Below are 27,876 nucleotides of genomic sequence, written 5' to 3' on the forward strand. Positions count from 1 at the left end.
CAGGTCATGATCCCAGGGTCTTGGGATCGAGCCCCGCATCAGGCTCTCTGCTCAGTGGGGAGCCTGCTTCCTCCTCTCTCTCTCTGCCTGCCTTTCTGCCTACTTGCGATCTCTGTCTGTCAAATAAATAAATAAAATCTTTAAAAAATAAATAAATAGGGGCGCCTGGGTGCTCAGTGGATTAAGCCGCTGCCTTCGGCTCAGGTCATGATCTCAGGGTTCTGGGATCGAGTCCCGCATCGGGCTCTCTGCTCTGCAGGGAGCCTGCTTCCTCCTCTCTCTCTGCCTGCCTCTCTGCCTACTTGTGATCTCTCTCTCTGTCAAATAAATAAATAAAATCTTTGAAAAAAAAAATAAATAAATTTCTAGTAACTTGGGGCACTTGGGTGGCTCAGCTGATTAAGCATCTGCCTTCAGCTCAGGTCAGGATCCCAGGGTCCTGGGATCGAGCCCCGCATTGGGATCCCTGCTTGGTGCGAAGCCTGCTTCTCCCTGTCTCACTCCCCCGGCTTGTGTTCCCTCTCTCACTGTATCTCTCTTTGTCAAGTAAATAAAATCTTAAAAAAAAATAAAAATCATCGAGAGATATTTCATTCATAAAGCATTAATAGGATTTAAAAAAAAAAGATTTTATTTATTTGTCAGAGAGAGAGAGACAGAGAGAGAAAGATCACAAGTAGGCAGAGGGAGAAGCAGGCTCCCTGCCAAGCAAGGAGCCCGATATGGGACTCGATCCCAGGACGCTGGGATCATGACCTGAGCCGAAGGCAGCCGCTTAACCAACTGAGCCACCCAGGCGTCCCAAAACATTAATAGGATTTATGGCTGCTTTTCTTTTTTTACATACAAAATCACAAAATAAGTGGTCTTAGGAAATTTAATAGTAACAAAAAAATTTAAAAAGGGTAAAAAGATTTCAAGATAAAGCTTAGAAACTCTTCCAGGAAGCAGAACTCCCAAAAGAGAAAAGCAACAAGAGAGAACAGGTAAGAAAATTTTATGATGAATTTCAAAGGTTCAATAATAATTTAACTCAGATAATTCAGACTTCCAGAAACAAAACAAAACAAAACAGAAGAAAGAATCAAACAAATACAGAAAAAGTTCTTTAAAGTAGTGAAATATGTAAGGACTGACCCATCAAAATCGGCAATGTGGCAATGTTTTTTTTAAAGATTTTATTTATTTACTTGAGAGAGCATGAGCGAGAGAGCAAGAGTGCGGGTGGAAAGGGGCATCGTGAGAGGGAGAAGCAGGAGCCCAATGTGGGGCTCCATCCCAGGATCCTGAGATCATGACCTGAGACGAAGGCAGATGCTTAACCGACTGAGCAACCCAGGCACCCTAAAATGGGCAATTTCTTGAAAGACGAACTAAACATATTAACATGAAAGTTTTGAATACCAAAAATAAACTGATGAATCTAAAAGTTGCAACAGATGACAAATAGGTTACATACACAAGCACAGGAACAGGTGTAGAGCAGGACTTCTCAGTGGTAACACTGCTTCCTCTCTACCCAGCTTTGCCCACTTTCCTAAAATGCCAAGGAAAGGCAAGTTCTTCCATCCACCCCCTAAGAGTGGAGCTGTAAGAAGCAACAACCCTTCCTCTTCCTCTCCGCCATCTGCTCAGCAGCCACAAAGCAGCAACCATGTGTAAGTTCATTTCCATCCAGGCTGGTGTTCAGACTGGCAATACCTGCTGGGAGCTCTACTGCCTGGAACAGGGCATCCGGCCCAATGATCAGATGCCAACTGACAAGACCACTGGGGGAGGAGATGACTCCTTCAACACTTTTGCAGTGAGACAGGTGCTGGCACATGTGAGCCCAGGGCAGTGTTTGTAGACCTGGAATCCAGTCATTGATGGCAGTTCACACTGGCAGCTTCTCCACTCTGAGCAGCTCATCACAGGGAAGGAAGATGGTACCAATAACTCTGCTGGAGGGTCCCACACCATCAGCAAGCAGATCAATGACCCTGTCTTGGACTTAAGCTCAATAAAGAAAAAAATGGTTACAAATACAGCAATGATTTTAAAATATCACTAAAAAGGCATGATTTTTTAAATCTTCAAAAATTACTATAAAAGATTAGTATGAACAACTTTATGCTACCAAACTTGAAAATTCAGAGAACAATTTTCTAGAAAACCTTAAGTATCCAAATTGACTCAGTAAGAACTATAAAACTTAAATCCATCAACAACCATTAAAAAAAAAAATAAAAGAATCAGAAATCAAATATCTACCCCTAGAGAGTTTGGGTCTGAAACTCACAATGGAAAAACTACTTTACAAAATAGGAGGGAAAAAAAAATCTATGCTTCCCAAATTACTCATGAGACTTGCAAAATTTTCCTATGGTACAGAAGACCGTACTGCAAAGACAGCATAGAGGCCACTTTTAGGCAAAGAGACTGGAGCATGGGATGTGCAAAGGGCCCACAGCGACCTGCCCATCAGGTGACCCACTTTAAAACAGCCGACCAGGGGCACCTGGGTGGCTCAGTGGGTTAAGCCTCTGCCTTTAGCTCAGGTCATGATCTCAGGGTCCTGGGATCGAGCCCCGCATCGGGCTCTCTGCTCAGCGGGGAGCCTGCTTACTCCTCTCTCTCTACCTGCCTCTCTGCCTACTTGTGATCTCTCTCTGTCAAATAAATAAATCTTAAAAAAAAAACAAAAAAAAACAGCCGACCAATGGGCTACTTACTACCGGGTAGTAACCAAAAAAAGCAAAATGCCACACCTCTCCCTACTTTCTCACCTTCCCCCTTAAAAAAAACAGCCCCACCCACTGCCTTGCTTTGGTCTCTCCTCTGCTGTCCAGCCACCACTCCCGCAACCCCTGCGGTGGGTTCAATAAACTTGTATCTCCTTTGTTCCTCCTGGGGAAATTCCTTTCACCGCCAGGGCCACCGGCTTCCACCCCATGGCGGCCCCACATATGCGAGCCTCTAGACAGTACAAGGAAAAAAGATTACAATTTTAATTCTGAACACTGAAAAAGGCCCAAGTAAAATACTAACTTCAATAGACTGTGTAGCAAAGTAATAGCATAGTATCCTATGCACACAGGGCTTGAAGAACATTTGCAAGAATTTCAAGCAGAAAAACTACTGTTACTATAATGTAACAGCTAATGAGCACTCTTGTACCCACTGCATTTTGAAGCAGATCTGGGGATGCTCTATTATTTGTAAACATTTCATCATTTATCTTTGTAGAAGTATTTTTTCTGGCTCCTTTCTTTCTTCTTTCCTTCTCTTCCTTCCTCCCTCCCTCTTCTTTCCTGCCTTCCTTCCTTCCCTCTTTTTTTCTTTCCCCCTCACCTCATCTCACCTCACCTCCCGTAAGCTCTATACCCCACGTGGGGCTTGAACTCCACCTAGACACCCAGAGTTGCATGCTGTATAGACTGAGCCAGCCAGGCACCCCAGAATTTCTCTCTGAGCAAAAACTTAAAAAAAAAAAAAAAATCATAAACAGGATATAGTCATACCCACAGAATCAGGAGGAACTGCTTAATAAATATATAGGCAGTGTTCAAACTTTTCTTATATCTCATTAGATTTTTTTCAAGCAATTTCTTTGACTTGTGGCCCAAATAAGGTTCATGAATTTCAAGTCCCTTTTAATTTAGGGCTTGTCTTATAGAACAGAGATCCCGGCGGGGAGCTGCCGCCCATTAAGAGACAGACCAAGAAGAGCCTGCACAAAGTACCGGTCGGTGCGCGACGCCCACCACGGCCCCCCAGCAGCGCTCAGCCAGGTGACCTCTCCTCGGTCCGCCCTAACCCCACTCCCCCGCTCCAGGAGCGGCTCCGCGTCTTGCTGACCCCGTCTCCCGGCCGAAGGGCCAGGCCTGGCTGCCCGCGGAGCTCGGGTGGGCGCTGAGCACCGGAGCGACCGCCCCCCACGGCCCCTCTCACCGGACCCGTCTCAACTCTGCGCGCTCCTACGCACACTTGTCCCCAGGGTACCTGTCTCTCGCGTCGGGACCACCCGGTCGCCGGGGAAAGGAGAGGGGAGTACGCGCTGGACGGGCGGGGAGGGCGGGCGGCGGAGTACGGAGGCCTCAAGCCGAAGGAGGAAAGCAGCAACCAAAATTCCCGCACTCAGCGGCCCCAAAAAGCCCGGGGCGGGGACTACATTTCCCAGGAGACCCCCGCGCCAACCAGACCCGCCCCGCGGAGGGATTCTGGGCTCCTGTACTGGCCGCGCTCCTTGGCAGAGAAGGAGCATGCGTGCGTGGAAGGGGCGGGGCGTGGGCGGGGCGGGAGGAGCGGGTGTGGGACGGGCCGTGGCCGCGGCGCTAGCGTGAGGGGACGCGGGGCGGGCGTGTGGGGGACGGGCCGGGGCCGCGGCGCTAGCGTGAGGGGACGCGGGGTGGGCGTGTGTGGGACGGGCCGGGGCCGCGGCGCGAGCGTGAGGGGATGCGGGGCGGGCGTGTGTGGGACGGGCCGGGGCCGCGGCGCTAGCGTGAGGGGCCGCGGGCGTGAGGAGACGCGGGGCGGGCGGGCCGCGGGTGAGGAGGCCCCGCGCGGAGAGTCGGCAGCCGCTCGGACGGACCCTGCGCGGCCCCGGGGCCCCTGCTCGCGGAGGCCCGGCTCGTCATCGATTTGCCGTTGCTGCTGCCATTGTGACGGATCGCCCCCCCGGCGCGCCCGCTGGGTGCTCGCTGCAGGTATACATGCGCGCGCCGCGCTGGGTGTGCGCCAGCTCGTCCTTCCCGCAGCCCGGGGCGTGCTGGCTCGTCCTGGCGGGGTTTTCGCCCCCGCGTGACTGACGGTTCCCGTTGCTGGGTGCGCTTCGGCAGGAACAGTGGCGGCCCCGAGGGTCCGAATGCGCTCTGCGGGGATGGCGTTGCGGGCGGGTGGGAGCCGGAGGCTCTCAGGGATTCAGAATATGGTTACTCTCCTCCCGCCGGTTGTCCCGCAGCCAGGGCCCGCTGTTGGACGGGGCTCGCGGCTGTCGAGCGCCGGCGGGAGACGGGCGTGCTCGCCTCGTCGGGGTGCGAGACTTCTCCGCCCGGAGGCCGTGCGCGCCGGGGGGCACCCAGCGGGGGCGCCCGGCGTTGGAACGCGCGTCCGCCAGGTTCCGCCCGCGCCGCCGGCTCCTGGGAGTCGTCGGCTCGCGCGCGTCGCGGGATAAGGGCTGCGTGTTCTGTTGCTGGTCTGCTCCGAAAATGCAAGGGTAGAGCCGTTCTGCTTACTGCGGAGGTTCTATGAGTATCTTCTTCAGGATTTCTTACCGGTGTTTCCAGTGTTTGAGATGAGGCCGACTGGTGTGCGGCTTTTACAAAAATATACCCCGCGCCCCGCATCTTTGGCTCCCGTCTCGGTGGTCGGTATGGAGCGCGTGTGTGTTTGAAGGCAGATTAGCTGTCGTGGGTTCGTGTGCACCCGATTTTCTCGGAGACGGCTCCAGGCCAGCGTGTCGTCGTCCCTCCACACGAGGCTCGGCGAGCGAACACGGCGCCGCCGCCGGGAGCGTTCAGCCTGCGGCGGACAGGTCCCGTCCTGAGTCCGCCGGGGAGGAGACCATCCAGCCCCGCCCCTCTGACGGAGTGCGTTGGCCGTCACCCGAGTGGGAGGGGAGACGACGCGTCGCGCGAACGCCTGCTGGCGAAGGTGTCGGGCGGCCCCGGTCTAGACCGTTACACAGCGCGCTCCTCTTCCCCGTGTCTGGACCACCCGGGCTCTGCACTAACTTTGCTCTCTGACCCAGCTCGTCTGTATCGTCCCAGTGGTCTCTGTCGTGCAGAACCCCCCGGATGGTGTGTGTCGCACGTTCCGGCCTGTTCTTGAGAGTGGTCCCCTTGTGTCATTTCTTCTCTCCGCGCGCGTTGCCTGAGCTCTCAGCATGCGCCAGACGCAGGCAGGGATTTGAATTCGGATAAAGAAGGAAGGCCGTTGCTCCGCGTTTTACGTCAACCTGATCTCCGGGTTCCCCTTCGCACCCTGGAGTATTTACGTAGATCCAAAGCGCGCCTTCTGGAGACCAGACAACAGAGTTACTCGTATTGATTAATTAGCCTAACCGCTGACACGCGGAAGGGATTCAGTTAACATCAATGCGTTTTCACTAAAAGTGCCTGGAAAGGGGCGCCTGGGTGGCTCAGTGGGTTAAGCCTCTGCCTTCGGCTCAGGTCATGATCCCAGGGTTCTGGGATCGAGCCCTGCATCAGGCTCTCTGCTCGGCTAGGAGCCTGCTCCCCCCCCCCCCCCCCCCGACTGCCTCTCTGCCTGCTTGTGGTCTCTGTCAAATAAACAAAATCTTTACATAAAGTGACTGGAAAGGAAATGTGTAAGTGAACAGAGTGCTTCAGTGTCCTCAACAACAAGCTAACACGTCTTTGTAGAAGAAAGTCTGCTCCCAGCAATAATGGAGTACCCAGTACTAATTCTAACTTGAAATACGCCTGAGCTATATGAAGAACTTTAAAACCTGACTAGGAGATAGACGACTGAAAGAGGAGTAGGAATGAGAACAGTTCTGTTTTTGATTAAATTCGGTTGTCAAGAAATTATAAATGGGTTTTTTTCAAGACGACCACCACCCCGTGCACTGTGTTCTTTATATGTTCATTCTTAAAAATGTTATGGAAGTGCCTTCTTGCTTTTCATAATTTGGTGAGAAAATGCTTCTGTTAAAGAGAAATACTAATAGAAATAATGGGTTTCCATAGTTTACATGACATAGTACTGAATACATATAATACATGACAAACACTGAAGGCTTAGTAACATAGTTTAAAAAACCTTTTCGGTTTTAAGAAATTATGTTTAAGGAAAGGGAAATTTCATATGTCTCTTTTCCTGACAATACACTTTGACCTTTAGTACTCCTTTTTGCTTGTCTCCTATCAGAGGTGCTGTCTCCTGTCACATGGGCCTGTCTTCTATCTTCTGGCTACAAAACAGCGTCAGGACTGGGTGTGGCATAGCCTGTATATGTATCCCTGACATAGTACCAACACCCACAGCATCACTTTTGCCTCTATTATGCAGTACCTCTCTGCTATCTCATTCTTACCTTTTTCTTATTTTATTATGAAAACTTTTGAACGTACAGCTGAATTAAAAGACTGCTTGTAAACCTCCCTCCTAGACTCTACCATTAACATTTTATTTTACTTATTTTAACATACATCTTTTTCTTTTATCAGTCCATTTTCTTGTGTATCAGGTAAATTGCATACATCAGTATAGTTCCCTAAATACTTGAAAATGTATGTGTTATTAACTAGAATTCAGTATTTGTTTGGCTTTTTCTTTTGATGTAAAATTAACATAAAATGATGCACAAAATGAAAGTATACATTTGCTGAGTTTTTGTAGTTGCATGGTCCTTTTTTTATCTTCAAGTCTTCTTGCCTTTTGTATCTTCAGGTATGTCTTTGCATCTCTCCTGGCCCCAGAGTTCTAACTCTGTGGCTGCTGGGTTCTTTTGCTAATCATTCCTTGCCCTTTGCACACACCAAAGACTAACGAACTTACTCAAAATCTAGAGATTCTGTTCTCTTTTATTAAGAAGCATATACTCCAGGGGAGCTAGGGTGGCTAGTCAGTTGAGCATCCAGCTCTTGATTTCAGCTCTGGTCATGATCTCCTTATCCCAAGTCATGCTCTCAGGGTCCCAAGTCAGGCTCCACTCTCAGAGAGGAGTCTGCTTGACAGGTTCTCTCCCTCTCCTTCTGCCCCTCTTCCTTCTCCCTCATTCTCTCTAAAATAAATCAATCTTAAAAAAAAAAAACACATAGACTTCATACGCTTGAATGAAATGCTGTCCCTGACATGGTTTTGCCTGTCACTGGGCACTGGAACTCAAATACTGGGTCTTCAAATGGAGACTGGAGGGCAGACACCTTGGGAAACAGACACGTTATCTTTGTGGGTGCTTGTAATGTACTGGACAAATGCCAGTGGAACAGATACGAAGTTGGAAGCACTATGCTGGTCTCTTTCTGAGATTTAGCACGAGATTATCCCAATTCTCAAGTGATTCCTTATAAGAGAGGTGGACAATAAGTAGGGTGTTGAATTGCTAAAAGCATGTCCAAAGTGCTTATGATAACTGGCCAGGGAACAGTTACTCTCTCTGGGGCGACAGGAAAGCTTGTCAGAAAAGGTGGCATTTAAATGAGGCCCAGAGAGCATGGGGCAAGTGCAGCAGAAATTAAGGTTGAGATGTTGTCAAGGCCGTGAAAGTAGTGAAGCCTGTATACTCAGTGACTTGATCAGAGCCATGCTGCAGAACCTCTTATGCCGTGGATAGTCTCCTTCATAGCCTTCTGGTTCATACTGGAAGCTTCTTTTAGCCCATCTCTGCCCTGATGGTAGGCAGAATAATCACTCTCCAAAGAACCAGAACCTGTGGATATATTACAGTGTTATATGACAAAAGGGACCTTGCAGATGTGATTCAACTAAGGACCTTAAGATGGGGGAGATTACCCCGGATTGTTCAGGTGGACCCAGTGTAATGACAGAGGTCCATCAGAGTTGGAACAAGGAGGCAGAAGGTGAGCATCAGGGGGAGATGTGACTATAGAAGAAAGGCATAGAGGGAGGTGGTTTTGCTAGCTTCCTGCCTTGTAAACCTCCAAGTGATGCCTCCATCTGAGCTTCTGACTCCATCCCTTGCCCTCCTCTCTCCTCTGGCTCCAGCCCGCTTGTCTTTTACTTCCTTCCTCTCAGTCTACCCTCCAGTCCCCAGCACCTCTTCCAGCTGCGCCCTTTCTCCTCTTTTTTCACCTCCAAACTTTTCATTCCTTTTGTGGAATTTGTCTGCTGTTGCCACTGCTATATTGAGACCACTCTCCCCTAATCACTAGTGAACCGTTATCTAAGCAGTCCTGCACATTATGCTCTTTAACTTACCTGAACTCTTTTAAGTCTCCCCTCCTTGAAATTCTCTCTTCTTCTGGCTTCGATACTCCTCTCTTCTGGATCTTCTCATTCTCTAGTGGGTCTTTGCCTCATTCGTGGTCTTTCCTTTCTCTTCTCCTTGCTTCCTAAATCTTGATTTTCCCCATAATCTAATCCTGGTCTTAGAGTTTATTGTACTCTTCACATTATCTTTGGTTGACTTTATATACAGCCAGGTGTCATCTGATAATACCATTAGCTAGCATTATCAAATCTTACTGTTTCTTACTGGGCTTTATAGGAATTGTGTCATAGGGTTGTTGATAGGAATGTATGATCTCACTTAGACTGTTGTCCATCTACCTACTTCACCTTTTTCTCGTAGTGGAAGAACACAGTCACTCAAATCTATGACATAAGACCATCCCCCTACTCCATAAATCTTGTTGGAGACTAGCTGAGTAGTTTGGATAGATAAAGATAGAACAGAAATGTGCAAGGTGGATGATACAGCTGGATAACCCTCACATCTACATATGTCTCCTAAATACCATTTCTCTGGCCCAGTTTCTGAGTTTAAAACCTAACCCCATCAGGATGTGAGGACAAACTAGCTGCGACATCTGTCACGCCCTTGATCACCAGGGTTGGTTTAGCTGATATGGCTCTCTAGGTGGGTGTCCCTTTCCTCCTCCACTGCTCTGTGTCCATTCCTCCCGAAGCTGCAGGTTCACAGAGGACAACCTTCCCCAATAGAGGAGGCCCATTCTTTGGTGAAGGGTATACAAGAAGCTGTGCTCCATGCCAGAACTTCCAGATAAGCTCTTAAGGTCCATTTGTAGGAGAACAAATCAGTCAAGTTTCCAAGACCCCAGGCACATCCAGATGAGGCACTGCTATGGCAGTTTGCCTTTCTTTAAAACAAAACAAAGCAAAAAACAAAAAACAACCCAGTCCCATCGTTCCTCTAGTGCCTACTCCTGATGCATTGTCCTATCAGTCACCCAGGAAACTGGGAGTCATCTTTAATCCTTAACCCATCTTCACATCCATATCCATTTAATTTCCAGGATATACCAATCTTTCCATAGTCTACCTGCTCTGCATTTCTATCCCTAACAGCCCTAATTTGTGCTCCATCCTCTGGATTATGGTATAGCTTCCTTCCTTGTTCCTTTGCTGCTGTTGTATCTTCCATCACACATCCGCCCCAAATGCAGAGGAACCATTTTTAAGGTGCAAATCTAGTATCATTTCTGGGTTTGTAACATGTAGGAGAGAGTCTCTGAAAATGGCATTTTTCTGAAAATGTTTTTTTTGTCCTTTTGTGACCTAGGTCTGGTCATGTGCATCTATGGGCTCCCTTCAGGCTGTTCCCTGCCTGGCACAGTATACATCAGCTGCACTGAGCTCCCTGCCTTATATAAAAATCATTATCTTCATCTCTGCCTTTGTTTACACAGGTCCCCACCCTTTTTTGTCTGCCTGATTAGGTCTAGGACCCAGCCTTGAAACCACCAGGTGGTGCTGGGTGCATTTTCTGTGCTCCATGACCCCTTGGGCATGCTTTTGTTCAGAGCAGTAATCATAGTGGACTGAGGTGTCCATTTTCAGTGTCTTCAGCTAGACTCAGCTGCTTGATGTCAAGAATAAATACTTTATTCATGTTTTTATCTCCCGGGCTTTATCGCCAGAGCCAGGCGCATAGTAAGTGACCACTAATTATTTATTAAAATTGCAGAAGAAGATCCAAATCTGTAACATTAAGATAGTAATCAACTTACCAGCTGTTTCCCTAAACACAAGTAAAACTCATCCCAGTGTTCCCACATGGTAGTGACAGTTGTTACTTAAGAGAAATCAGTTTTGGCCAGTTGCACAGAAAGATTCTTTGTATTTCTGGTGACTCGTAAAAGAATCTGATTATTCCAGGGTGCCTGGATGGCTTAGTCAGTTAAACATCCACCTCTTGGTTTCAGTTTAGGTCATGATCTCAGGGTCTTGGGATTGAGCTCCATGTTGGGCGCTGCATGGAGTCTGTTGGACATTATCTCCCTCTTCCTCTCCCTTGGCTCATCTCCTGCTCGTGCACGCGTGCATGCTTTCTCTCCAAAATAAATAAAATCTTAAAAAACAAAAAAAAAAAAGAATCGGGGGGCCTGGGTGGCTCAGTTGTTAGGTGTCTGCCTACAGCTCGGGTCGTGGTCCCAGGGGCCTGGGATTGAGTCCCAGGTCGGGCTCCCTGCTCAGCAGAAAGCTTGCTTCTCCCTCTCCCATTCCTCATGCTTGTATTCCCTCTCTTGCCATCTTTCTCTGTCAAATAATAAATAAAATCTTAAAAAGAATCTGATTATCTCTGGGGCGCCTGGGTGGCTCAGTGAGTTAAAGCCTCTGCCATTGGCTCAGGTCGTGATCCCAGGGTCCTGGGATCGAGCCCCGCATCACGCTCTCTGCCTAGCAGGGAGCCTGCTTCCTCCTCTCTCTCTGCCTGCCTCTCTGCCTACTTGTGATCTCTGTCCGTCAAATAAATAAATACAATCTTTAAAAAAAAGAATCTGATTATCCCTAAGAAGTGGTAGAATTTAATTGATTAGTTCAAATAGATTTGAATAGTTGCATAGATTAAATAATGGCTTGGATCGGTGATTCTCAAATATGGCTGCACAGTTGAGTCACCCAGGGAACTGTTGAAAAGAAACAAAGCCTACCCACTCCCCATACACTTAAGTCAGCATCTCTCAGAGAAGGATGGCATGGTACCCAGGTATCATAATTTATTAATATACCTGGCATTTCCAGTGTTCAGTTAGGGCTGAAAACCACTTGTTTAGATAAAGGTTTGAGTAAGTTTTCAAAAGTGGAGGTTAAGGGAAATTAAGATGACATGATACTAATTGAAGGCTTGTTGTATTTTATGTAATCCTAAATGGCAGTTAATGGAATGGACCTTAGATACTTACATAAAGTAGAGGCTGTACTGTAGTTGTTTTTTAAATAAGATACTATTGAAAATTTACTGGTGGCCAGAATTTCCTGCTTTGTTAGACAACCTGATCTATTTCCAGGTATCATATAATATTGACTTGTAATAGATTTTTTTTGTGACTACACTCATTACTCCTCTAATTCTGCCCTCTGGAGCAGTGCAAAATAAATATCCCTGTTCCACAGGACCTGTAGACACATGGAAACTCATTCTCTTGGTTCCATAAAGTAATTTCTTATATAGTTTAACATCCCTCGTTATTGCAGCCTTTATTCATGTGACACTGAAAAGTAAGTTCCGGGAAAGGTTAAGAAACCTTCTATTAAGTATTGGAGCAGGAACTGGAATCTGGGGAGGCTGGCTGCAGAATCCATGCTGTTAGCCACGGTTGGAAATACGCACTTGGTGGTGAGGAGCAAGCTTGGGATAGAAGACCGTGTTCTCCTCACTGCAGCTGAAACATAGTTCTGTTGTGTGCCTGGCAGTGAGATAGACAGTGGGGATAAAACAAGTAGGTATACTGTGTATCCTGAAAGTGCCTGTGGGGGGGCATTGAAAGTGGAGACCGAGAGATGCAGCGAGGGGAAACCTATATTAAAGTTTATCATCGTGTAAATTGTAGAGAAGACTGAGAACCAAGATATACAGAGGGAAGCTAGGTGAGGAAGGAAGCCAAGTAAATAAAGAGCTTCAAGAACGATCAAAGGGCCAACAGTGTCCTCTGATTGATGTCATTGGTGAGAACCGTTTTAGTGGTGTGGCAGGACAGAAGCCATACTGCTTTTAGTAAATTTGCATAGAACCGAGATGGAAATCCGTAAGATCTCCAGAAGACAAAGGGGAAAACAACAGAAAAGAAAACAAATTCAAAAGAACTGTAAATACAAGCATGGGAAATATTCAAGCTCGGTATTCAAAAGGTGGAAATTAAAAATATAATCTAAATTTAAAACAACTTAAAAATGCCATGTTTATGGACTTCTGTTTCTGGCCAACATGGAATAACAGGGACAGCGGCAACAACAACAACAGACAGACAGACAGACAAAATACATGAAACAATTGTTCTAAGACCCTGGACATCAGATGACAAAGGACAGTCATCCCTGGGAGATGGAAAATCAACGAGGTAAGCCTTCTAATTGCTCCGGTTTATTGCCTTGAGAGGGTTTCCCGTTTACAGCAGAGGAAGGTGAAACTGAGGTGGAGCCCAGCAGACTTCCCGAGTCGAGGATGGATCTGAGAATCTGATCTGGGGAGAGCAAAGCAGCTGGAGTTCGTAGGACAGACCACCAGAGAGGAGAGGTCTGCAGAGGGTCTCCCACGCATACTCAAGAGCACAGAGCAGCACATATGTGTGAGGAAACTCCACAAGGCCAGGGAACGAATCCTCTACAGGGCTGGAGGGAATAGTCCTGATATTTGCATGGGGAATACTGCCTATTACCACTAGCCAGACTGGAAAACTCTTGTAATTCCTGGAACATTGGGAGTGGAACTATTTATGTAAAGCACTGAAAGGAAAATTAACTCTACTTAGAATTCTAAATTCAGCAAAAATATATATTCAACAACAAAGACAAGATGACAGAATGGGAGAAAATATTTGGAAATTATATATCTGATAAGGGTTTGTATATAAGATACATAAATACACATATGTGCTCACATGTAGAATATGTAAAGAACTACAACTCAATAACAAAAGCACAAACTATCCAATTTAAAAATGGGCAAAGGACTTGAACTGACATTTCTCCAAGGAGGATATGCAGATGTCACTAAGTATGTGAAAATAATGCAAATCAAAACTACCGTGAAATACCACTTCACACCAACTAGGATGGCTTTAATAATTTGAAAAATGGAATAACAAGTTTTGGCAAGCATGTGGGGAAATTGGATCTCAGCATCACAACTCGCAGTGACACTGCCACTGTGGAAAACAGTTGTGGGTCCTCAAAATGTTAAACATACAATAACCATATGACCCAGCACTTCCACTTGTAGGTATAGCCTGGAAGGAATTGAAAGCAGTGACTCAAGCTGGTACTTGTATGCCAGTGTTCACAGCAGCATGTGCACAAGAGCCAGTAGATGGAAACAACCCAGGGGTCCATCAGCAGATGGAGGGACAAACGGGATGTGGTCTCTCCATACAATGGAATATTATTTGGTCATTAGAAGGAATGAAGTTCTGATTCATGCTACAGCATGGATGAAGCTTGAAGACATGATGTAGAGTCACATAAGCTAGACGCAAAAGGACAAGCATTGTATGATTCCATTTATATGCATTTTCTAGAATTGGCAAATTCAGAGAGACAAAGTAGATTATAGGTTATTGGCATCTGAGAGGATCCAGGAATGGGGAGTTTGGTTAATGTTTCAAAGTTTCCATTGGGGTGATGAGAAAGTTCTGGAATTATTAGTGATGGTTGTACACTATTGTGAATGTAATTAATGCCGCTGAATTGTATGCTTAACAGTAAGATAGCGAAGTTAATTTTTTACTACAATTTTAAAGATAATATAATTGCCAAAACCCATTGGATTTTATACTCTGAGTGGATGAATTGTATGGTATGTGAGTTATATCTTAGTAAAGCTGTTTGGGAAAAAAAAGGCAAAATGAAGACATTGTCAGAATTAAAAAGCTGAAAGAATTCATTATCAGCAGACCCACATTGCAGGAAATGTTAAGAGATGGCCTTCAGGGAGAAAGGAAATGAAACCAAGTGGAAATCTGGATCTACAGGAAAGAATGAAAAGCAGTGGCAATGGTAACTATGTAGGTAAATATACGATATTTTTCTTTATTGTTTAATAATAATACCTATTGCTGGGTAACAAACTATCACAAACGTAGTAGCTTCAAACAGCACTCACTTACTAGCTCAAGTTCTGTAGGTAGAAGTCTGAGCCTCTTTGGCTGGGTTTTCTGCTCAGATATGCAACATCTGCTTTCAAGGTGTTGGCTGCCCTGGGTTCTCATTTGGAGGCTCTGATTGTTGGCGGAATTCAGTTGCTTGTGGCTTCGGGACCATGATAGGACTGGCTGTCAGCTGGGTGTTGCTCTTAGCTCCCAGAGACTGCCCCCATTCCTTGCCCTGTGATGCCATCCACCTGCAGGCCAGTAATGGCGCATCACATGTTTCTTGTGCTTCCAGTCTCTGACTTCCATTCTCTGGTCAGCTGGAGAAAACACTTGTTTTCTTATCTGTAAAGTAAGGGTGTTAGATTGAGGCAGGTTTTGTGTCTTGGTTTGTTTTTCTCAAAAAAGAGGATTTGTAGCATCAGAACCATTAAATTGCAAATGAGATTTTGCATGGAACTCTAGAGACTAAGGGGGAAATGGCAATCTATATAGTTCTTCATGCTCCTGGGAATTTCAGACCTTGTAGATGTATTTTTGGACTATCGCTGATGTTCCTCGTTGTGTGGTGGGTATTACATTATACCCAGCCAGGTGTGAGGGAGTCTAGGTTGATAATTTATAAAACCTCCCTGTCGCAGCTGCCTTTCTCATGTTTCTTTCTTTTCTCCAGCTTCCTCTTAGGATCTCCATTACTCAAAAATAGCATCATCAGGAAAAAGAAGGGGATGGAAGCCGAGTCAGTAACTGCCGCGTCCCATGTAAGTTGCGCTGCCTTCTTTGTTTTCCAACTGAGAATTCCTTTTTTTTTTTTTTTTAAAGATATTATTTATTCATTTGACAGAGATCACAGGTAGGCAGAGAGGCAGGCAGAGAGAAAGGGGGAAGCAGGCTCCCTCCTGAGCAGAGATCCCGATGCAGGGCTCGATCCCAGGACCCTGAGACCATGACCCGAGCCGAAGGCAGAGATTTTTTTCCCCTTTTTTAAAAATTTCTTTTCAGCGTAACAGTATTCATTGTTTTTGCACCACACCCAGTGCTCCATGCAATACGTGCCCTCCCTATTACCCACCACCTGGTTCCCCCAACCTCCCACCCCCCGCCCCTTCAAAACCCTCAGGTTGTTTTTCAGAGTCCATAGTCTCTCACGGTTCATCTCCCCTTCCAATTTCCCTCAACTCCCTTCTCCTCTCCATCTCCCCATGTCCTCCATGTTATTTGTTATGCTCCACAAATAAGTGAAACCATATGATAATTGACTCTCTGCTTGACTTATTTCACTCAGCATAATCTCTTCCAGTCCCGTCCATGTTGCTACAAAAGTTGGGTATTCATCCTTTCTGATGGTGGCATAATACTCCATCGTGTACATGGACCACATCTTCCTTATCCATTTGTCTGTTAAAGGGCATCTTGGTTCTTTCCACAGGTTGGCAACCGTGGCCATTGCTGCTATAAACATTGGGGTACAGATGGCCCTTCTTTTCACTACATCTGTATCTTTGGGGTAAATGCCCAGTAGTGCAATTCAGCATTTCTTTTTGATGTAGCTAAGAAGGCTTTGTTTCTTTTATCTATTGTTTCTTTGTCAAATTATTTTGTTACTACTAAAATATAATCTCCATTAAAAAAAAAAAAATGACATTCGGGTGCCTGGGTGGCTCAGTGGGTTAAGCCTCTGCCTTCGGCTCAGGTCATGATCTCAGGGTCCTAGGATCGAGTCCCACGTCCGGCTCTCTGCTTAGCGGGGAGCCTGCTTCCTCCTCTCTCTGCCTGTGTCTCTGCCTACTTGTGATCTCTGTCCGTCAAATAAATAAATAAAATCTTAAAAAAAAAAAAAAAGAAAAAACTAAAAAAAAAACTTTATAAAAAAAATAAAAAAATGACATTCATCATTTAGGAAAAATGTCTTGGATAATTATTTTATTTTATTTATTTATTTTTTAAGATTTTATTTATTTATTTGACAAAGATTACCAGTGGGCAGAGAGAGAGAGACAGAGGAGGAAGCAGGCTCCCCATCGAGCAGAGAGCCTGATTATGGGGCTCGATCCTAGGACCCTGGGATCATGACCTGAGCTGAAGGCAGAGGCTTTAACCCACTGAGCCACCCAGGTGCCCCTTGGATAATTATTTTAGATCAGAAAACATGGTGAAGTTGGTCTCTCTCTTTTTTTTTTTTTTTTTTTTAAGATTTATTTATTTGACAGGTAGAGATTACAAGTAGGCAGAGAGGCAGGCAGAGAGAGAGGAGGAAGCAGGCTCCCAGCTAAGCAGAGAGCCCGATGCGGGGCTCGATCCCAGCACCCCGGGATCATGACCTGAGCTGAAGGCAGAGGCTTTAACCCGCTGAGCTACCCAGGCGCCCCTTAATTAATTAATTAAAAAATTTTAAAAGATTTTATTTTTTTATTTATTTGACAGAGAGAGGGAGATCACAAGTAGGCAGAGAGGCAGGCAGAGAGAGAGGGGGAAGCAGGCTCCCTGCTGAGCAGAGAGCCCGACGCGGGACTCCATCCCGGGACCCTGAGGTCATGACCTGAGCCAAAGGCAGAGGCTTAACCCACTGAGCCACTCGGGCGCCCCTCTCTCTTTTTTTTAAAGATTTATTTATTTTAGAGCATGTGTGTGTGAGTGGGGGGGCAGGGGGAGAGGGAGAATGAGGGAAGCAGATGCCCTGCTGAGTGTGGAACCTGACATGGGGCTCAATCTCATGACCCTGAGATCATGACCTGAGCCAGAACTAAGAGTTGGAAGATTAATCTACTGAGCCACCTGGTGCCCTTACATTAGTCTTTTAAGCATTAAGTTGTACTTGGACTGAAGACTTTTTACTGCCTTAAATTAGGTTCTTTATTTTGCAGAATATAAATGTAGAATAACTTTGGATGCTTCTTGCTATAGCTGTTCATAACAAACTTGATTTAAGTAAAACTTCTTTTGGGGTGCCTGGGTGGCACCACTCAATCATTTGGGTGTCCAACTCTTGGTTTTGGCTCAGGTTGTGATCTCAGGGTCCTGGGATCGAGCCCCACATTGGGGAGTCTTCTTAGGGATTCTCTTTCTTTCTCTCCCTCTGCCCCTCCCCACTAAAATAAATAAATCGACCAAAAAAATGTTCTTCTGACAGTTTCTAAACCTAGAGCATAACATGGAACTGGTTTTTGGACAGTAGGTATCTAGTAGCCATTCCTTTTAGGACTTGACCAGACCCAAATAAGTACTACTCACTTTTGAAATAAATTCTGGTCCATCCTCTTTTCCTACACCAATGCTGCCTGCCTAATCTCTCTTTCTGTCAGTACTCAAGAAGGGGAGGGCTGAGCTCTACTTCTGGCTTATTATAGATTTGTTCCACGTTGTAGACACTGGTGACCTTCAGGGATATACTTGTGAACTTCACCAGGGAGGAGTGGAAGCTGCTGGACTCTGCTCAGCAGATCATGTACAAAGATGTGATGCTGGAGAACTATAAGAACCTGGTTTCCTTGGGTAAGACTGACTTTTGTTCTTAGAGATAGCTCCTGCGGCGATTTTGATTCTTCATTGATATGGAGACATATATCAGAGTGTGAGCTTGGGGTTAGGGACCTAATTTCTTTTGGGCATAGAAGTGGGTTTTGTACTCAATTCTGCTTTTGTGGAAAAAAGGTGTTTTTGTTTTGATTTGTTGAATTTTTAAAAATGCACATTTTGTTGCCTCTTCAGCCTCCCCTTGTCTACTCTTCAGAGTCCCCTCAGGACTAAGAAGGGGTTAGGGGTTGGGGCTGAATCTGGGCTGCTCTTTGTGTCCATCCCAGAGTTCCCCAACTGCTATCCAGTTCTTTATCTTTTGCTGTGCCCAGGACATCAGCTTCCTAAACCACACGTGATCCTCCAGTTGGAGAAAGGGGAAGAGCCGTGGCTGGTGGAGAGAGGGATTCACCAGGAGACCCAGCCAGGTGAGCACCAGTCAAGAGACATTATAGGCAGTGTCCCAGATGAGCTGTTAGGGGCGGGAATCCCTGGCCATAGTGGTCACTAGCTGTGTGCATTTTTGTAGAGAACACTGAGTTTATTTACGTTCCGTTTCCCCATGACCAGTCTTCCTGCAGTCTTGTCACACGCCATTTGCCTTTGGAGACAAAGATGTGTTCTTCATGAAAATTACCTTTCTGTTGATATGCTTGGTTTCCGCTTTGTTGGTCTTTCTTTCTTGATTCTCACACCCCCATTCTGTCATTTGTCATACAGTCTTTTCTTTCCTCCTTGCCTGCCTTTTCCCTTTCCTGTGGCCCCTTCCCCGTGGCTTTCTGTTGCTTCCCCCTGTGAGCCATGCAGTGAGGCTCGGTCACCGGCCACTTTATTTTTGCAGAGCATTACACACTCAAGACTTCTTTTAAAAAAGATTTTATTTATTTATTTGACAGAAAGACAGTGAGAGAGAGAACACAAGCAGGGGGAGTGAGAAAAGGAGAAGCAGGCTTCCCACTGAGCAAGGAGCCTGATGCAGGGCTCAGTCCCAGGACCCTGGGATCATGATGTGAGCTGAAGTCAGATGCCCTACGGACTGAGCCCCCCGGGTGCTTCTTCAACCTTCTGTTTCTTAACCTCTAGGAAGCGGATTTTCAATGCACGGGGAAGCTGCGGAAAGGATGTTCGGAATCTATGTAATTTGCATTTTAGAGATACTAAGATGGAAACAAAATAGGAATAACTTAAGAAAACATGAAATAAAGAGCTAGAATACAGTAAGAAAAAGGCGTTTTGGGAGCAGCAGTTCTGGAGAGAGGAATTTAGCCAGCAGGAACTTGCAAGACTTCTGCAAACTCAGAAGAGCAGCTGGTCGGGGTGCCTGGGTGGCTCAGCGTTTAAGCCTCTGCCTTTGGCTCAGGTCATCTGGCATCTTCCTCCCCAGGCATCTCGGGTGCTGCTGAGTCATACTGCAGATAGCCTTCTTGGTGTGGGTGAGGCATGTGACTCCATGTGACTCCAGTGTGGTCTAGTCACGCTGGGAGGACCTGTGTTGCCTCTGATCCCCCGTGTCCACACGCACACGTGTCTGGTGCTTCCCTGCATCTTGAGCTTTGAGTATGATGTGAATAAAATGTGTCAGTCCTTGTCCTCTGTGAAACCTCTTATGGCTCCTCATCAGATGCAGGTTCCTTCCTTTTCCGAGCTTCCACTTCAAGTGTATTTTTAAACATCATAAACTATTTTTTACTGTTTCACATTTGGTCTTATAGGTGACTGCCTCAAAGGCAAGTCCTTCAATACACCGTTAAGAATTTGATCAGCCAGCTGCTTTGGGGCCTTGGGAGGAAAGATTGTTCTGTTTTCTTTCATTTCTCCATTATTTATTTCATTTTTTCCATTCCTGTGTTCATTCATCTAGGAAGGTTTCCTAGACTCTCTTGACAACTATCTAAAACTAACTAGATCAGCAGTTTAGATTTCTATTGAGACTTTGTTGTCAAAGAAATACTGAAGCTCCATGTGGTTAAACACATGGCTATAGGAGCCTCAGGAACAAAGTGGAAAGGATAATGAATGGTGGCTCTAAAAATGCAAATGGGGGGTCAGCTGGCTGGCTCAGTTGGAGGAATGTGTGACTCTTAATCTTGGGGTTGTAGGTTCAGGCTCCACATTGGGTGTAGAGGTTACTTAAATAAAATCTCTAAAAAAAAAATGCAGGCGATGAGTTGATGAATGGATATTGTATGTTTTAAGTATTATTCTCTTGAATGTTGTACTACATAATATGTGGATTAGGTTTTTTTTTTTAAGATTTTATTTATTTATTTGATAGACAGAGATCACAAGTAGGCAGAGAGGCAGGCAGAGAGGGAGAGAGAGGAGGAAGCAGGCTCCCTGCTGAGCAGAGAGCCCGATGCAGGGCTCGATCCAAGGACGCTGGGATAATGACCTGAGCCAAAGGCAAAGGCTTTAATCCACTGAACCACCCAGGCGCCCCTAAAGTTGTCAGGATCGTGAAGACAAAGTGTAATGGTGCTTAGCAGGTACTGGCAGGAGGGGAGAACAGGGCCTTACTTTTTAAGAGGTACCAAGTTTCAGTTCTACAGATGAGAAGAGATGTGGGGACAGCTGCACGACCATGTGAATGTGTGGAGTACCTGAGGTATGCCCTTAAAAATGGTTAAGATGGTAAATTTTATGTTTTGCCTATTCTACCACAATTTAAAATAGAAAAAAGGGGCACCTGGGTGACTTAGTTGGTTGAGTGTCCAACTCTCAATTTTGGCTCAAGTTATGATCTCAGGATTGTGAGATTGACCCCCGTGTCCGGCTCTGTGCTCAGCAGGGAGTCTGCTTAGGATTCTCTCTCTGCCTCTTCATCTGCCCCCCGCAAAAATCTTTCAAAAACATTTAAAATTAAAACAGAAAAAGAGATGAAGCTGGGGAAGAAGCTAGTGACTCAGTAATAAAAGAAGATTGGGAATGTTGGGGTTCCCACAAAGAAGGCAGGAGTCAGGAGCCTGGCACGGGGATCATTGTCAGGTGAGTTACTCTCCTGGTGCTGCTGAGATAAAGTTCCACAAACTGGGTGATATAAGTGTGCCCTCTTAAAGCTCCAGAGGTCACAAGTCTGAGATCAAGGTGTCAGCAGGGCCACACGCCCTCTGCAGCCGCTAGGAGAGGATCCTTCTTGGCCTCTTGTGGCTCTGGGAGTCCTAGGTGTTCTATGGCTTATGAGCACATCAGCGCCCCCTGCACATGGCTGTCTTTCTGGTGTGTCTTTGTGTCTCCTCTCCTCTTGTAAGGACACCATTCATATTGGATGGGGGGCCCAGTTTGCACCAGTACTGCTTCATTTAACTAACGACATCTGCGATGATCCTGTTTCCAAATAAGTTTGCATTCTGAGATATTGGAGGTTAGGACTTCAACGTGTCTTATTTGGGGCACAAAATTCAACCCATACTCCAGGTAAGAATAGAATATCACCTCATTTGTGTAGGGAGTGGTGGTACTTTGTAGATAGTGTTTTTCAGGAGTGCCTGGCTGGCTCAGTCGATAGAGCATGCAGCTCTTGATGTCGGGGTTGTGAATTCAAGCCCATGTTAGGCTATTGATCATTTAAAAAACATGGCTTTTTTCCCCCCCTCTAGGTTAAGAACCTAACATTTTTGGCTCCTGGGTGGCTCAGTCAGTTAAGCATCTGCCTTCAACTCAGGTCGTGATCCCAGGGTCCTGGGACTGAGTCCTGCATCGGGCTCCCTGCTCTGTGGGGAGCCTGCTTCTCCCTCTCCCTCTGCCTGTTGCCCCTGCCCACTTTTGTGCGTGCGTGCTCTTTAATACATAAAATCTTAAGAAAAGAACGTAACATTTTACCTAAAAGGCATTGAGAGACAAACAAGCTTTTAACTAGGGGAAATAATGTGCAGTAATACACACAGATATAAGCAAAAGGGCAGAAAAGTCCAGGAGAATATGAGTTAGGGGTTGGGTTGTGATATAGTATCCTGTGGTGTGATGAGACATCAGTTGTTAAGTCCTTTTTCTTTTTAAAGATTTTATTTATTTATTTGGGATAGAAAAGAGAATGTGAATAGGGGAGAGGGCAGAGGGAGAAACAGGCCACTCAGTATGGGGCTTGGTCCTAGGACCCTGAGATCATGACCTGAGCTGAAGGCAGACGCTTAACTGACTGAGCCACCCAAGGGTCCCAGTTGTTAAGTCTTGATATGTCACAACAAAGACCAGGAGAATATTAATAATGATTATTGTGGTATTGCTTTGACCGTACATGTGTGAGTCTGTGATGAGCTCACATCTTATAATACTTCATAATAATCTTACACCACAAATACTGTATCTCTTGGTTTATAGATAAGCAAAGTGATATTTGAAAAGTTTAACAGCTTGTCTAAATTCACCACGAGTAGCATTAAAGCTTTGATTTAGAACCTGTATATCCAGTTGCTTTTCCAACCTGTTGCACAGCCTTTCTGAGGGGTTCCTGTGCCAGTTATCCGGGCATTATTCTGTAGTCCTTTAGTGGTGTCAAGAACAGGGAGTGGCTCAGCGTATGGTAGGACTCATGGCTTAGGAATGTGAGATTGGCTATAGCAGGGAAGAATGCATGCCAGGAGAAGGACCTGGCAACAGTCAGTCATGTAAGGTTCTTGTGTCATTAGTAGATCAGATCATGGGAGTGTAGGCCTTTCTGTGGGATTTCCCTGTTGCCCCCCAGCACTGAATGTCTGAACCCATGTGTCCTACCCAGTACTGTGTCTTTTTCCTTCATTGCTCTTCTTACACAGCCCAGTGCCTTCCCTGTTTGCTGCTTTTCTCTGCCCTTTCTCACTGTCCCTGAAGGCAGCTCTATATGGCCTACATAGTTGTTTCCACATCCCACCATTTAGACCTCAATGTTGTTTTACTTACTTAAAGGTTTCTCTCTCTCTCTCTTTTTTTTTTCCAGATAAAAGACTAGAGACTGCAGTTGAAATTAAATCAATTTCCAGTAAGAGCATTTCTAAAAATAAACAGTCCTATGGCATTAAAATGGAAGGAATTGCAAAGAATGATCTCTGGTACTTGTCATTAGAAGAAGTCTGGAGATGTGAAGACCAGTTGGACAAATATCAGGAAAACCAGGAGAGACATTTGAGGCAAGTGGCATTCACCCAAAAGAAAGTACTTACTCAGGAAAGAGTCTGTGAAAATGGTAAATATGGGGGAAACTGTCTTCTTCCTACTCAGCTGGTACTGAGAGAATATTTCCACAAACATGACTCACGTACTAAAAGTTTAAAACAGAATTTAGTTTTTAGCGGTCATCAGGAAAGCTACGCAGGTGGCAGTGAATGTGGCCCAACCTTCTGTCAAAACATTCACCTTATTCAGTTTGCAAGAACCCAGCCAGGAGATAAGTCCTACAAATGCCCTGATCCTGTTAACTCTCTTCCCGGTGGTACATCCCTTGGTATATCAAAGGGTGTACATAGGGAGAAACCCTATGAATGTAAGGAGTGTGGAAAATTCTTCAGCTGGCGCTCTAATCTTACCAGGCACCGGCTTATTCATACTGGAGAAAAACCCTATGAGTGTAAAGAATGTGGAAAATCTTTCAGCCGGAGTTCTCACCTCATTGGCCATCAGAAGACTCACACTGGTGAAGAACCCTATGAATGTAAAGAGTGTGGAAAGTCCTTCAGCTGGTTTTCTCACCTTGTCACGCATCAGAGAACTCACACAGGAGACAAACTGTACACATGTAGCCAGTGTGGGAAATCTTTTGTTCACAGCTCCAGGCTTATTAGGCACCAGAGAACTCATACTGGAGAGAAACCTTATGAATGTCCTGAATGTGGGAAGTCTTTCAGACAGAGCACACATCTCATTCTGCATCAGAGAACTCACGTGAGAGTGAGGCCTTATGAATGTAATGAGTGTGGGAAATCTTACAGCCAGAGATCTCACCTTGTGGTGCACCACAGAACTCACACGGGACTGAAGCCCTTCGAGTGTAAAGACTGTGGAAAATGCTTCAGTAGAAGCTCTCACCTGTTCTCACATCAGAGAACCCACACTGGAGAGAAACCGTATGAATGCCACGATTGCGGGAAATCTTTCAGCCAGAGTTCTGCCCTCATTGTGCATCAGAGAATTCATACTGGAGAAAAGCCATATGAATGTTGCCAGTGTGGGAAAGCCTTCATCCGGAAGAACGACCTTATTAAGCACCAGAGGGTTCATGTTGGGGAAGAGACCTATAAGTGTGATCAGTGTGGGATCATCTTCAGCCAGAACTCTCCACTGATTGTCCATCAGATAGCCCACACTGGAGAGCAGTTCTCAACATGTAACCAGTGTGGGACAGCGCTTGTCAGTAGCCCTAACCTTGTTCGATACCAGACCAATCATATTACAGGAAATGCTTATTAGTATAGTGAATGTGGAGAGTTCTTTACCAAGAGCAATAACTTTATTTTGCATTGGAAACTCTGGAAAGAAGCTGTGTAGATGTAATCTGTGCAGAAATGCTGTCAGTCTTGTTATCCTTTTGTGCACTAGAGAACTGGTCCTAGAAGGGGTAGTAACCCACAGATTTCATTTTAGTACATAAATAAATCAGCCTACCTTTCCACAAATTCCTACAAAAGCAGTTGTCCTTGGAGCATTCTTGACCAAGCCTTAAAATGCTAAAATCTGAGAGGGAACCATTAATTAGGTGAGTTGTTGAGAGATTAACCAACTTTGTTACCTTCTTCAAAAAGGTAAAGCAATGAGTGTTGCTACTGCAATGAATAAAAAAATTGATACACAAAAGTGGAAAAATAGTATTCCAGCATCCCCCCTTTTTTACTTAATTGTCCTCTTCTGGGACATTTAGTAGTGTTTACTCTGTTTTATGTGTCTGATTTAAACCACATTTTGGTTAGCATCAGGGAAAATGTTTATAATGTAAAGCAGAAAAAGAACACATTTACTAGTAATGGTACTTACTTTAAATATATTTGCATGTGGGCAAGAATTGGAAAAGTATTCATGGATAAATGACCAGAAATGATTTGTTAGGTAATGGGATTGAGTGAGTTTTATAGTTTATTCCATGTTACTCTGATAATTATTTGAAGATATTTTTAAATAGTAAGAAAAGGATATCCAGCTTCTCTATTCTATCATCAGGGATACTCAAGGATCATCTATTAGCAGACTTTCCCATTCTGTGTTGTTTTGGGACATAGTTAGAGTTGCACTCTTTGAGACAGGGTGCGAAGTGCTTCTGGGAATTTAGAAACAGTGATTCTGTGGACATTGGGATCTAGAGGAAGATTAGGTATTTGAGCACACCAGGGAGGGTCCCCATCTGAGTGGGAGCAGGTACTTGGGCCATACTTAGAGCAACTATGATCATGAAATAAACAGCTCTGCCCAAAGCCCCCTCCTTCCAAGGTAGTCCTTCATCTTTATAAAGGGAACATAGTGGTTAAATAGCATAAGCTTGAGGTAGACTACCTACATTGAAATTTCACCTCTGTCCTTAACTTGCTGAGTGAGCTTGGGCATACTGCCTAATGTCTCTGTGCCTACCTTACAGAATCTGCTTCTGTACATTGGGGATATTACTTACCTGGTAGGATTGTGGTGGGTATTAAGTGGGTAAACGCATAAGCAGCTTAGAACAATGCCTGATGTATATTAAGTGCTTTATGATTGCTAGCTATGGTGCTTAGTGTTGCTGTCGTGGCCCCACCGTGGTGTGTGCCATTGAATTTAAACCTGCCTGAGTGTAAGAGCTCATAGTGCTCTCGCTTCCCTCCCAGCCACATGTTTTCCTCTTATCTCCATCAGCCCTTAGTCTGAGGAAAGCCCTGCCTGTAGTGGGTGTGTAGACTCATTTCTGAGGAGCAGTAAACAACTTGTAGTATTGTATGCAAAATCATCTTGTTTGTATAGGGTTTTTTTTTTTCTAGGGAGAGGAGCCTAATCTTCTGTGGTAAGTTCATGCTAAAAGTTCATGCTAAAAAGATTTAGCAAGAGAACTTGTTTAAATTCTCTTTCATTCTATAGATGGATCTCCTATTTGTAGGGACTAGCCATTATCTTCCATTTGCATATAACAGGATATATGTTAGGTGCTTAATGATTGAGGGTTGGAAGCTAAATATTTTTGAGAGCAAGAGGACAAAGATCTTGATGTCTGTTTCGCAGGAAAGCTCTAGAAATGATTGCTAGTGTCATGAGACTTGGGATCCACAGGGAACATAAGACCATCTAACTCGTACTCTTCATCATACAGTTGAGAAAAGGTGAGTTGGCGCAGGTCTCACATTTTGAGTGAAGTCAGGCCCAGAACTAGACCTCCGGTGCCTCAGTTACTACTGCTGTCCTTGGTGCATTTATACCAGTGACACGTATAATACGCTCCTGTTAGGAGTTTTCATGATAAGCAGTGGTTCTTTATGAGAGTGGAAGAGTAGCCTCTTAACTTGGTTTCTGTTAACCTGTGACTCAATTTTCCTCAACTGTGTAATGGAAGTACTTCTAGTACCTACCTCAGAGGGTTGTTGCATGGATTAAGATAATGTGTATAAAGTATTTAAGACAGTGCCTGGCACACAAGTACTGTATGTGTTAGCTACTACAACTGTTACTAACACTAACACACTAAGGAGTGTAGGAAGAGAGAAAAGTCTGTGAATGATCACTGAAAAATTATATTAGTCCAGAAATTTGCAGTATAAAATGTATAGTAGCAAAATGGTTATTTATAGCATATCCATTGTCATGGAATATTATGCAGACATTAAAATTATGCAGACAAAGTTAACAGAAATGTTGATGCTGTCATGTGTTTTGAAGAAAGCATGATAAATAAGTGTTAATGTGGAGTAAACGCAGATGTAAAAATAAATGAATTGTAAATAAATGAATCTTGCTCAAAACTTTTAAGGAAACTTGTCAAAAGATTAGTAACAGTTAACCTACTTTCTTTTCTCTTCCTCCTTCTTTCTTCCTTTCTTTCTTTTTTGTACTTTTCTATTTTTTCCAAAGTCTCCTCAACAAATACGTATCACTTCTAGGATCAGGAAAACAGTCTCTTCGGTAAGGAAATATTTTCTCTTCCAAAGTTTTTGTATACAGATAAACTACTAGAACCTTAATAAGGGAATTCGACAGCAGATAACTCAGAGGTTGCTGTTGGTCTGGGAAGAGAGAGAATGGACCGCAGGTGGGACCGCCAGGGAACCATGGAGGATGATCTGTGTCTTGACTGGTGCTGTGTCCATGACTGCACTTGTCTGTTAAACTCATCACACTATACATTTGAAGTGGATCCAGTTTGTTGTATGTAAGTTTTACTTCAATTAAATTGATTTTTTGAAAATACTCAGAACAGGAATTTCTCGGAAATCCGAGAAAATCTGCAGCTTCAAGTGGAAGCTAGTAACAGTAGTAGTATTTGCTGATTTTATAATTCATCTTCATTTATAGACAGCTTAATACAAGGTAGCCAATCTGCTAAGCCCTTTAATACAATAGATTATTTCTACCTATAGCCCTATGAAGAATATTTCCTCACCCCTATGTTTAAGGAAACTAGAATTTGGAAATTTTAGGTGATCTGCCCCAATTACATAGCTAGTGAAGCTTCATATTAAAAGTAACTAGCAAGTGTGGGGCGGATCTC

General features: G+C 44.8%; 1 protein-coding gene across 4 annotated transcripts; it reads left to right on the top strand.

Moving 5' to 3' along the window:
- Positions 1-4,423: 4,423 nt before the first annotated feature.
- On the top strand, positions 4,424-27,138 carry ZNF10 (zinc finger protein 10). Of its 4 annotated transcripts, XM_046025160.1 has the most exons (6): positions 4,424-4,688; positions 14,554-14,655; positions 15,409-15,496; positions 18,101-18,227; positions 18,557-18,676; positions 23,161-27,138. In XM_046025160.1, exons 3-6 carry the CDS (start codon positions 15,464-15,466, stop codon positions 24,624-24,626), a joined length of 1,746 nt encoding a protein of 581 aa, XP_045881116.1. In that variant the 5' UTR covers positions 4,424-4,688; positions 14,554-14,655; positions 15,409-15,463; the 3' UTR covers positions 24,627-27,138. The 4 variants fall into 4 exon arrangements, with proteins under 4 accessions (XP_045881116.1, XP_045881117.1, XP_045881114.1 ...); XM_046025161.1 differs by lacking the exon at positions 14,554-14,655; XM_046025158.1 differs by lacking the exons at positions 4,424-4,688; positions 14,554-14,655 and adding an exon at positions 11,360-12,989 and having other exon boundaries at positions 18,581-18,676.
- The last annotated feature ends 738 nt before the right edge of the window (positions 27,139-27,876 follow it).

The sequence above is a fragment of the Meles meles genome, chromosome 12 (genome assembly GCF_922984935.1).
Source record: "Meles meles chromosome 12, mMelMel3.1 paternal haplotype, whole genome shotgun sequence".
Lineage (NCBI taxonomy): Eukaryota > Metazoa > Chordata > Mammalia > Carnivora > Mustelidae > Meles > Meles meles.

Bases quoted from the DNA above. Each gene is read 5' to 3' on its own strand.
- ZNF10 (XM_046025158.1), top strand. From the start codon at position 12,823: ATGCCATGTTTATGGACTTCTGTTTCTGGCCAACATGGAATAACAGGG. The intron at 15,497-18,100 runs GTAAGTTGCGCT...TCCACGTTGTAG, and splicing joins CAGTAACTGCCGCGTCCCAT to ACACTGGTGACCTTCAGGGA. The intron at 18,677-23,160 runs GTGAGCACCAGT...TTTTTTTTCCAG, and splicing joins TCACCAGGAGACCCAGCCAG to ATAAAAGACTAGAGACTGCA.